At 43.7% G+C, this 11,967-nt stretch overlaps 1 protein-coding gene across 1 annotated transcript in view; it reads right to left on the bottom strand.

Annotated features, from left to right (window-relative positions):
• Window positions 1-29: 29 nt before the first annotated feature.
• Window positions 30-11,967, bottom strand: part of TEX49 (testis expressed 49) — a 33,779-nt gene continuing 21,841 nt past the window's right edge. Inside the window, exons 3-5 of the mRNA XM_055336911.1 lie at window positions 3,659-3,781; window positions 962-1,106; window positions 30-534 (exon numbers count right to left, since the gene is read on the bottom strand). Of these exons, the coding sequence (XP_055192886.1) occupies window positions 486-534; window positions 962-1,106; window positions 3,659-3,781 (317 nt within the window). The 3' untranslated portion in view covers window positions 30-485. The remainder of the gene's footprint in view (window positions 535-961; window positions 1,107-3,658; window positions 3,782-11,967) is intronic.

Raw genomic sequence — 11,967 nt, 5'->3', positions numbered from 1 at the left:
AGTGGCAGAGCTTGGCATAGGAGGCAGCTTCCTGCCAGAGTGCTGTGAACCTCTTTCCTCTGTGCTTAATGGGCTTCCTCCGGCTGTTTTGCTGCCAAGGTGAAGCTGCAGTGTCTTCAGAGATCATGACTACTCTAGGCCCTTCAGCCTCATGAGGACCAGTGTGTGTCTTCCCAGACTTGTTACTCTGACACCTGCCATTCGTGAGGTCAAGGCCTTTGGCAGTCTTCCCTGTACCCTGGCCCTTCCCACACCAAACACCAAATTCTGGCCCACACACATCTGATCTCACAGGAATTTGGGCATTAGAATAATCTCCCCTCCTTCCGGTACACACAAGTGACTTCTAGTCCAATCTGTTTACTCTGCTTTTGGGATCCCCTCCTCCCATTAGTCGTTCAGTGGAACCAGGACACCTTCTCCCACTTTCTCCTTCTTTGCCCTGCTTCCACAGTCCATCTTGCCCTTCTGCAAACACATCCTGCTCAGTACAGACTGAAGTGCCTGTCACTAAGAACAGAGTGATCCATAAACCTGGAAAAGAGAGAGAAGGTCTCAGATTCAGCCAGACCGGCCTGGTGTGTGTGTGGCAGTGTCTTTAAATGTCTCCCGACTGCCTCAGGGTAGAAAGGGCAGGGGCAGTAATGAGGAAATATGGCTACGGCCAGTTAATGGTGGTTGGAGGATGGGAAGCAGCAATGAAGGAAACAAAACCGTCCCTGGACTCCCCTAGGAAAGCTAGGCACTTGTCTTGTGCCTGTCCAGTCCTATCCACAAGACAAAACACAAAGATTCAAACACATCTTTAACTCTTTTAAATGCCAGATTCTAGGGCCAGCTCTCCCTGGTAAAACAACTTTGTCTTCTATTCCCTGAGAAAAGATGAAATGCCTCTAAGGAATTAAGTCAAGGGAGGGAGTACTTCCCTTATTCTTCCTACCCTCCTCCATCCCAGCCTAACCTGGTCATTGGGCTTTTAATGAGACAGTGGCGGGGGCTTCGGATCCATGGCATGGTTTCCTCTGGACGCACTCCTGGATCATGGGACCGCCAGAAGCTGAAGTTCTGAGCATCCGTTAAGGGGACTCTGAAGACCTGATTGGGAACTGAATAGTTGGGGAAGGGCAGGTTACCCAGTGTCTTCAAGTTCTCTCTTCCTGTTGTGCTTCATGGCAGCACAAGCACAGCCTAGCAAATGGGCCTGACCAGGTGCTGAAAAGTCCTGGGAATCTGGCCACCACACCCAGCTTCATTTCCGGATTCCAGCATCTCACACCCTTCGTGGTCAGTTGAATCGGTCTTGGTTTTTCCTGTTGCCACTAAGCCCATCTCCAAGAGAGCTTTCCCCAAAATGCTAAGACGGTGGAAAAACACGAGGTCAGCTCACTTGGGAAATGTGCAAGATGGGTCTCCTGGCTCCCCTCACTCCACTTCTGTCCCCTGGCTTAATCATCCTCTTTCCCTTCCCTCCTCTTTGAAAAAATTCCTTCCTTTGCTCATTCCAGGTAATTCTCTGAAACTAAATAATGATACCATCTCATGTTTAGATACTGCTAGTAGATTCTTTTGTCAAGTGCCTATCATGTTCTAGGTGTATTGTTCTTAAGATTTTCAAATAGTATCAGACTTACCTAGTTCTTTTTAATAGTTTTATCCATTATGTGGATAAATCTAATTCTACCACTGTACAAAATTTGTACATTCTTTATTTTTTTTTTTTAAGATTTTGTTTATTCATGAGAGCCACAGAAAGAGCCAGAGACATAGGCAGAGGGAGAAGCAGGCTCCATGCAGGGAGCCTGATGTGGGACTTGATCTGGGATCACGCCCTGAGCCAAAGGCAGACGCTCAACTGCTAAGCCACTCAGGCATCCCTGATTATAAACTCTTAAAAGAATTTGCACGCAGCCCGGGTGGCTCAGTGGCTTAGCGCCACCTTCGGCCCAGGGTGTGGTCCTGGAGATTCGGGATCAAGTCCCATGTCAGGCTCCCTGCATGGAGCCTGCTTCTCCCTCTGCCTATGTCTCTGCTGCTGTCTTTGTGTCTCATGAATAAATAAATAAAATCTTAAAAAAAAAAAAAAGAATTTGCTACTAGGAATAACTCTTAGATACTCCATGTATATCTCTTTTTAAATTTCTGAAAGTATCTTAGTTTTTTAAATTAAACTGTAATTTTGAGATAATTATGGATTCACATATAGTTGTAAGAAATAATACACACGGATCCTGTATACCCTTTACCCAGTTTCCCCCAATGGGGAAAGGGAGTTACCCTTTTATAGCCATGTCCTCCTAGCCCCCTTGGTGTTCTTCATTTCTGTAATTTTGTCATTTTAAGAATGTTATATAAACATTCTTGGCAATGTTTGGCATCACTGACAATATGTGATCTTTTGGGGGCTGGCTTCCTTTATATAGCATAACTCCCCGAAGAATCCTAGAAGTTCTCGCATGTATCACTAGTTTGTCCTAGATGCTTTTTTATTTTTAAATTCTTTTTTTTTTTTTTTAAGATTTTATTTGAGAGAGAGAGAGACAGAGATAGCAAGAGAGCAAGAGCTGGGAGGGAGAAGCAGACTCCCCACTGAGCAGGGAGCCAGATGCAGGGCTCCATCCCAGGACCCTGGGATCATGACCTGAGCTGAAGGCGGGCACTTAACTGGCTGAGCCACCCAGGCACACCCCTAGAAGCTTTTAAAGAATTTTTATTTACTTTTTAAAAAGATTTTATTTATTCATGAGAGAGCAAGAGAGACAGAGGCAGGGACATAGGCAGAGGGAGAAGCAGGCTCCCTATGGGGAGCCTGATGCGGGACTTGATCCCAGGATCCTGGGATCATGACCTGAGCCTACCTGAACCCAAGGCAGATTCTCAACCACCGTTCGACCCAGGTGCCCCTAGAAACTTTTTTAAATGTACATTTTCTCTAACTTTCACAACAATGCTAGAATATGATTCCCATCTTCAGATGGGTCAGAGAGGTTAAGTGGTTAAAGGAACTTGCCCAAGGTCATACAACTTGTTTGGAGTTTAAACTCAGTTCAAATTCCAAAGCCAAAGTTTGATCTACCACACCTCACAGGCATAGCACATAATATACAAAGTACTCTCCTAAACTGTCTCATTTTGTTGTGATCTTCACAACAATTCTGTAAGATTGATAGAGCAGGCATTTTCTTTTCTTTTTCTTAGTGAGAAAGCATATTAATAGAAGATAAGTGGGTACCCAAAGTAAGACACTTAAAAGAAGCAGAACTAGGAGATGCCAACATGGAGCTTCTGCTTCCAAGTCTGATTCAATTTTTGTTTTATCTTGCTCATTCCACCATTCAAGTCTACTTTCTGCCCCCTTTTCTCAGTTTCCCTTCTTTGCTGTTTGTTTTTTTTTTCTCCCTGTTCTATAACCATGCCCCACCACAGCCCAGACATTCTTTACAAACTCAGGCATATCTATTCAGCCTCTAGCATGGGGCCCACTCTAAGATAATTTCATGTCTTTGTGGGTTTTTTTTTTTTCAAGATTTCATTTATTTGAGAAAGAGCAAGAGAGCACTCCCCCCCCCCCCCCCGCACTTGCCTCTGAGAAAAGTAGCCCAACCCTGGGCCAAAGGCAGAAGCTTAACCAACTGAGCCACCCAGGTGCCCCAATACTTACACGTCTTTAACAGCACCTTCTTTACAGCTTCATGGTACTTTGTGTGGCTATTCTGGTGCACGGAATAATTCCCATCTTCTGAGATAATAGGTGGAAGCCTAGTGGGCACTGGTTCCTTCTGGTCTGAAATGAGCAGACTTGTTATAAGTATTTAGGAAATGGGGCTATTTGATTTTCTGAGTTTCTGGTCTCCATGCCAACCAGGCACATGGCAGGGATGTCTCCTAACCACTCAAATCTGATCTCAGGGTCTCAGATGTCAAATTATAATGCCTGTGTCAGGAGGGAGGGAGGGAGAACCCCAGTGATCCCTCACCATTCTCTTGCTCCTCTCTGACTCCTGGGTTTTGAGTGGTCTCCTGCTAGAATCAGGATATTGACAGATACTTAGTGCCGGTGAAAAAGGCTCTTTATCTGAAGGGACGCTTACTACCTGGGATTGGCATGTTTGCAGAACTTTAATTGGTCTAATAGAGGAAATTATGTTTGAGCTAAGTCTTGGAGGATAAGAAGGAGTCCATGGGACATAGTGGTATCAGGAAGAGCCTTTCAGGCAACAGGATAGCAAGTGCGTAGAAGATGGAAGCATTAGAGAGGTTTCAGCTTGTTAATGATTTGGAGCCTGATTAGTGCTAGGTAAAGTGGAAAGGGGAGGGAATGCGCTGGAAAAGTAATGTAGAGTAGGGTAAGGTAAGGTAGGGTAGAGTAGAGCAGTGTAGACCTAGCATTCTTATGGGGGTCTGGGAATCCCTTCTGAAGCAAAACTGGAATCTCACCACGGGGGCCGAAAAGACCAGAGCATCTTTGCCCAGGTCTGAATGTCTGAATTCATATGTTGAAAATTCAATTCTAACATGGTAGTATTTGGAGGTGGGGCCTTTAGGGGGTGATTGGGTCATAAGGGTAGGGCTCTTATGAATAGAATTAGTGCCCTTATAAAAGAGGCTTCAGAGAGCTCCCTCACCCTTTCCACCACATGAGGGCACAATGAAAAGTGCAAACTAAAAGAGGGCCCTTATCTGACCACACTGGCATGCTCATGTCACACTTCCAGCCTCCAGGACTGTGAGAAGTAAATTTCTGTTGCTTATAAGCTACCCAGTCGATGGCATTCTGTGACAGCAGCCCAAGTGTACTAAGATGCCAGACTCTCTTGCAGCTAGGGCACGGGCAAAGAGTTTTGGCTAGGCCAAACACATCTGCTTCAGATTCTGAATCACAGAGGAAGGTTGCAAAGAAGCAGGGGGTAGAGTCTATGCTATGTAGTCTTTTTCTACTAATGGGAAGTTGCAGCAGTGCAGCTGCATCTTCTAGTAGCATGTCCAGAGCCCAGGGTCCTTGGTACCAACAGTGCCTGCAACAGTACTGAACGCAGCAGTGTCTGTGCCCAGCATGATTCTGGTTGTTATCCACCAAACTTGGTTTTCTATTCCTTTTACAGCTTTTACATACTTCCCAATATTATTTTTAAAAAGTTGTATGTAAAATTGACATACAAGTAGTTGGATGTATTTAATATGTACAGCTTAATGAGTTTGGAGGTAAGTATACAACTGAAACCATCACCACAATGTATGCCGTAAACATATCCGTCCCCTCCAAAAATTTCCTCCTACACTATTTACCCTATTTATTGTTATTCTGTGATAAGAACAAACAAAAGAGCTATGCTCATAGGAAATTTTAAAGTATATAATATGGTATTAACTACAGGTTCTATGATGTACAGATCTCTAGGATTTATTAATCTAATATAGCTGAGACTTTGTACCCTTTGACTACTGTCTCTCCATTTCTCCTTCCCTCTAGCCTCTGGCAACTACCATTCTATTCTCTGTTTCTACAAGTTTATTTTAGATTCTTCATATAGTATTTGTCTTTGTCTGGCTTATTTCACCTAGCAGGTCTTCCAGGTTCACCAAATGGAAAATGGTAAGACTTCTTAATTTTGAGGATGAACAATATTCTGTTGTGTGTGTGTGTGTGTGTGTGTACTGTATTTTCTTTATCCATTTGTGCATTGATGGACATTTATGTTGCTTTCATGTCGTGGCTATTGTGAATAATGCCACAATGAACACAGAAGCGTAGATATGTCTTTGAGATCCTAATTTCTTTTTTTTTGAAAGATTATTTATCCATGAGACACACACACACAGACACACACAGACACACAGACACACACACACACATAGGCAGAGGGAGAAGCAGGCTCCCTGCAGAGAGCCCGATGTGGGACTCGATCCTGGATCCCGGGATCACGCCCTGAGCTGAAGGCAGACACTCAACTGCTGAGCCACCCAGGTGTCCCGAGATCCCAATTTCAATTCCTTTGGGTACATACCCAGAAATAGGATTTAATTTTACTTTTTTGAGGAACTTCCATACTGTTTTCCATCATGGCTGCACCAATTTACTTTTCCATTAGTAGTATACAAAGGTTTTCCCTTTTCTCCCCATCCTCACCAACATGTTATCTTTTTAAAGGGATTTTTTAAATTAATTAATTAATTAATTAATTAATTAATTTATGACAGTCACAGAGAGAGAGAGAGAGAGAGGCAGAGACACAGGCAGAGGGAGAAGCAGGCTCCATGCACCGGGAGCCTGACGTGGGATTCCCGGGTCTCCAGGATCGCGCCCTGGGCCAAAGACCGGCGCTAAACCACTGCGCCACCCAGGGATCCCATGTTATCTTTTTAAATATACAATAGCCACTTTTACAGGTATGAGGTGATATCTCATTGTGGTTTTAATTTCCCTGAAGATTGGTGATATTGAGCATCTTTTAATACACCTGTTGGCCATTATATATGTGTGTGTCGTCTTTGGAGAAATGTCTACTCATCTTATGCCAACTTTTCTATCAAGTTATATGAGTTTCTCATGTATTTTGGCTGTTAGCCCTTTATCAAATATATGGTCTGCAACAATTTTCTCCCATTCTGTAGGCTCTTTTCATTTTGTTGATGGTTTCCTTTGCCGTGAAGTTGTTTAGTTTGATGTTATCTCATCAATATTCTTTTAATAAACTCATGTTCTGCTTAAATAGGCTAGGTTTGGCTTGCATCTCAGAAACCTGAGCTTGTCAGGAACTGGATCAAAGTTTGCCAATCTCTCTGGAAATTGTTGCAATCTCTGACTCACCTCTGGTGGAGAATGGGGATGCCACTTCTCTGCGGTTTTCCCTTAGCTCCTGCTTTTCCCCTTCATTGTGGTTTGACCCCACTCATTCATTTCTGTCCCTCCTTCCCCACTTTTGCACTCTAGTGGAAATCTCCTTTCACACTCTTTTGAGAATGATCCGCCAAAGTGGAGCACTGTTTGAAACCCCTCCTTTGACAGTAGAGGATTTGGATAGGTGACAATATAGAATTCTGGAAGCCTGAACTGAACAAGGGAGCTGATTTGGACTTCATCACAGGTTACGGTAATGAGAAGCCAGTTCCTCGAAGCAGTGTCATTTGAGTTTGGGCAAGGTGGGGGTGCCAGAATGTCTGTGGCCAAGTAGATATGTTCTGAGGAGAAAGAGTAAGAGTATACTCCTAGTGGACAATGGGACCTTGACTGCGAGTAATTACTGGTTTGGGTGCAGGTAATTGTATGAGCTCTTTGTCTGGTCCTGAGACCTCAGACAGATTGTCCGTAAGGGTATAGCCAGGTGATGTTCTCTATTATCTCAGTTTCTAAGTAGTAGGTTCCCAGCTTCCCATATAAAAGGCTACTGTGTACTTGGAGGTGTGCTGGACAGTATCACCCATTTGGATGCCTTCCTCCTGAATCAAGCACCAGTTGGCATACTCTTTGATTTCTGGCAAGCTGGAAGATATTTTTGGTAACCCATAGTTTCCCACAGCTGCCAAGTTTTTGAAGCCACCTAGGGTGAAGGGCGGTGAGCTGTAGGTAAAAATCATGCTATAGCTACTGTGAATGGGCAGGTTATGGGTAGGGAGAGCCAATGAGCTCTTTATAAGCAAACTACACTGTGGCAAGATAGATGAACTCATCATTTCTTTTCAAAGATTTTATTTTTATTTATTTGAGAGACACACAGAGAGGCAGAGACATAGACAGAAGGAGAAGCAGGCTCCCTGCAGGGAGCCCGATGTGGGACTCGATCCCAGGCCTCCGGGATCATACCCTGGGCCAAAGGCAGCCGCAGCTCAACCACTGAGCCACCCAGGCATTCCTGAACTCATCAATTTTTTATTTACTTATGATAGTCATACAGAGAGAAAGAGAGAGGCAGAGACATAGGCAGAGGGAGAAGCAGGCTCCATGCACCGGGAGCCTGACGTGGGATTCGATCCCGGGTCTCCAGGATCGCGCTCTGGGCCAAAGGCAGGCGCCAAACTGCTGTGCCACCCAGAGATCCCTGAACTCATCGTTTTATTGGTAGATAGTGTAACAGAGGTTCTTTATCTGCCCAGTTAATACTATGCTCCATATAGTTTTTGGTGGTAAGTAGATACGAAGGGCCCTGACGGGTTTCTTTTAGAATTGGGCCATAAATTGAGAGTTGCCAGAACACTATATCTAATACTTTGAATATACTATGAAGGACTTTTGGGTGGTGCAAAAGTATTTGGGTAAATCTTCCTTTACTCAAATTAATGTTGCAGATTTTTTCAATACTACAGGCTTCCTAGGCCTCTGAGTGGTCACAAAATCTTACCCACTACTTGCCTACTGCCTCTGATTAGTTCCAAGTGGGACGGATTGGCCACAATGTTTTCAGGTCGAAGAATTTTTAGATTGGGTCCCAGAATTCTGACTTCTAGGTTAGGACACTTGCTTGTTTCAAATGCTTAGTACGTAGTGGTGATAATATCTAAAACACATTACTTGCGAGCTGGTGTTGCTGCAAGCAGAGTAATACTACCCTGACTAAAGATTCACACAAGATCAGTTTGAGAGAAAATGTGGTGTATTGTACATAAAAAATGATTCCTATCTAGGATTTCCTCTCAGATGCCGGGCATTAATCCCTTGACGTTGGCTGGAGCGATAACATAGTGTGAAATTGACTGAAATGTGTTTGGAAGGCTATCTTGCACATATTGTCTTCCCTGATACAAGGGACTTGTCAGTGCATTGGGAGGAAGTGGACAGGACCATGAGCCCAGGGAACTAGGGCACATTTTACCTATGGGGACAGTTTCTTGATCTCCATGTCAAAAAATATGCTTCTCCAAGTGGAATACTTGTTCAGGATTCTGAACACGGGAAGTAGATGGGACATGGGATAACAGAGGCTTAGTGCTGGCTGCAGACTGCTGATGTAAAACAGACTACATGGATCTTCTAGAGATGATAATGATAAACCAAGCTAATATTTAGTGAATGCACTCAACTATAAAAGTTAGGTACTATTATTATCTTATTTTACAAATAAGGAAACAGAGTCTCAGAGAAGTTTAGTAATTTGCCCAAGTTCACTAAACTAGCACATGGCAGAGGCATGAATTTAACTCAAGTCATTTGGCTCCAAAGCTCATGCTCTTAACTACCACACTGTTACACACCTGTTCTTAAAGTCATCTCATAGGGCTTCCAGGCAGGACAAAGGACTGTGGGAAAACAAAAACTGATACAACTAGCCTCTTGCTGAAATCCTTTGAGTACAGCTCAGTGTGTGTGTGGGGGGGTCCTGTCAAAGGTGTCTGCTCATCCTGGAAGCAGCCCTGAGTTGGGTGGGGCACATGATATCTATACCTTGTTCCAGAGGCAGATCCCTGATACTCCACTGAAATGTGGAGTATCATTCCTATGTCCAGCATTGGGGGAACAGAGAAGACTGAACTGCAGTGGGCCACTCTGCAGTAGACTGGGCTAGTCCCAGTGGGGAAAACTAGTGGGGAAAGGCTGAGCCGCCTTAGAAAAAGTGGCTTATCTGCTGCTATACAGACATAGTCACCCACCTTGGAGGTGCCCACTCCTTAGACTTTGGCAGACTGAAGCTATGAGTAGCTGGAGTATCTTCTCTCCTCTAGTTTCAGGGGACAGGGAATGATGGTCTGTAGCAGCTACAAGACATATATGGGTTGTTTCCAAGATACATTTTTACAATTTCAGTATTTATTTGGAAAGGCAGAGGGGTTTAGAGGCTTTGGCCAGTTCATTCTTGGCTGAATTGTGCCATTCGTTCTCCTGTTTGAAAAGCCAGAACTACAGTGCCCTCTGCTGGAGCCTAAGAAGGGCCTCCCCAGCTGTCTCCTAACAGGTGGGTCACCAAACAGGCAGTTTGGAGAGATCAGAAGACCTAGAAGATTGAGCAAAGAACATTCCAGTCAGGGTGGGAAAAGCCATCTATTATATCGTCTGACAGGATCCAGAAAATGAGGACCAAGTGAGACATGCTCAGCTTTTACCACAATACCATATACTCGAGACTTAGTCTTTCTTGAGGACCTTCATTTAGAACTGGAAGAGCAACTCTGAGGACTCAGTGAATTCCTCTGGGAAGAGGAACGATAAAAGTAGCAGTGGAAGAAGATGTGTGGAGCTTGGACGTCATTGTGTCTGTGACTAGAGGGCAGTTGCTAAAGAGTCTGGCAGGGAAACGTCATTTGTCTCGAGACAAAAACAAGCATAATCTCTTCTCACCACCACCCCCATCAACTTGCCTCTGAGATTCCTATCAGTGGGAAATGTCCTGAGTGTTTATTTGTGTTATGATGAGGTTTAGTCTGACCTATGGTTTTCATATAACAGGGCAACGGTGTTGTCTCAGCAGAGGGCCAAATAAGAGTTAATTTGTCTGAAATTAAGACCATGACACTCTGGACTAAGAAGACTGCCTAGGTATGAAGCTTAGACAGGAAAGCAGAGTTCAGAACAGGTGGTAAGACAGAGTCTGCAAAGGAAAGGACCGATATAGGGCCAAGTTCCCCAGGGGAGGACAGGGAAGGGAAAGCTTAGGCATTCAAGAGACCAGGGCAAAAGGTGAACGGACTCTGGAAGCTGGGTTGAACCTGCAGGGGCCATCAGTATTAAGATCAGGAAGGGTGAGTCTGGGAAGGCAGGAATCTATGATTGGTGGACATGTGAGTTCTGGTCACTGGTCAGAGGTGCTTTTTTGTGGATAGCTGTAACGATGAAAAGTCCTTTGAAGTTAGGCAGGTTTTTTGTTTGTTTGTTTTGCTTCCCAGGGAAACTTAATAGTTAAAAATATTGCTTTCCAGGTATCCTATCCTGGCATGTATGTCTTTGAAACATGTCAATGATATTTCAGTCATAGTAAAGGTATAGATTCCACATGTATATAGTAACTTATATGTTATGGTTTATAAATTTCCTGCAGTTATCTTATTGTGCAGTTTTATGTGCTATCTTAGGTGTATTACGTACATAATTTCACTTAATCTCCACAACAAACCTATAAGGCATTATTATCTCCATTTACAGGCAAGGAGACTGAGGTACCCTGAATTTGCTTAGTGTGAGTTAGCCCCCTGAATCTGAACAACTTCGGGTACTTGATAAAACTGAATTTATGAAGTCAAGAATAGACCAAAGTATGCTCTCCACACCTGTTTTCCTCTTTGGTTTTTCTATTTGGGTTCTTTATCAGGAGGAAAAGAAAGGAAGGAGGCATAGACTTGCAGAATATTTGGTTACATGTGTTGACTCACCTCTATGAGTTTTCATTATGATGATAATAAGGAAACCTTGAGTGGGCCCTTTTGAGTAGAATGTTAATACACTCACACCTACTAGGAGAAAAAAAAAAAAGCCCTATCTTTCTTCAAAGGAAAATTCTGAATGACTTAAAAATATCATTATAGTAAGAATGTTAAGGATGAAAACGTGTTAATAGTAATAGGTTCATTTTTATGGTTGCTGTTAAAGCCCTAGCTGAAGGGTGAGGTTAAGAGTGGCTAACTTGAGCATGGAGAACAGGCTGAAGTGCTAGTGCAGATGGACAGAAAAGGATCAAACCATTTGAGGGAATGTGTTGATGAGGTGAAATCAGCCAGAGAATCATTCTCAAGACAAGTGTGGATTACAAATCAGAGTCCTGCAAGATTTGGATTGTGGGACTAACGTGAGTTGAGTCAGAACTGTAGGTTCCTTGAATTAATGGATGTAGCAGTTGGGATTAGGAAGACTCAGCCAAGCAAGGCGGATATGGGCTTGCTAGGAGCCATACAGAATGCTGTATTTTACCCATACTTCTTCCCCCCCCCCTGTTAATTTCCCAAACCAGTTCTGAAATAATAGAAATGTCTGAGGCAAGTTCCCCATTATGGTGGTCCACAGGCCCAAGACTCTCCTAGCTGACCATTTATTGCAAGCAACCTCAGCAG

Source organism: Nyctereutes procyonoides, unplaced genomic scaffold (genome assembly GCF_905146905.1).
Source record: "Nyctereutes procyonoides isolate TBG_1078 unplaced genomic scaffold, NYPRO_anot_genome, whole genome shotgun sequence".
NCBI classification, from domain to species: Eukaryota; Metazoa; Chordata; class Mammalia; order Carnivora; family Canidae; genus Nyctereutes; species Nyctereutes procyonoides.
Note: the sequence above shows the minus strand (reverse complement) of the source record. Positions and strands in the feature narration are given on the sequence as shown.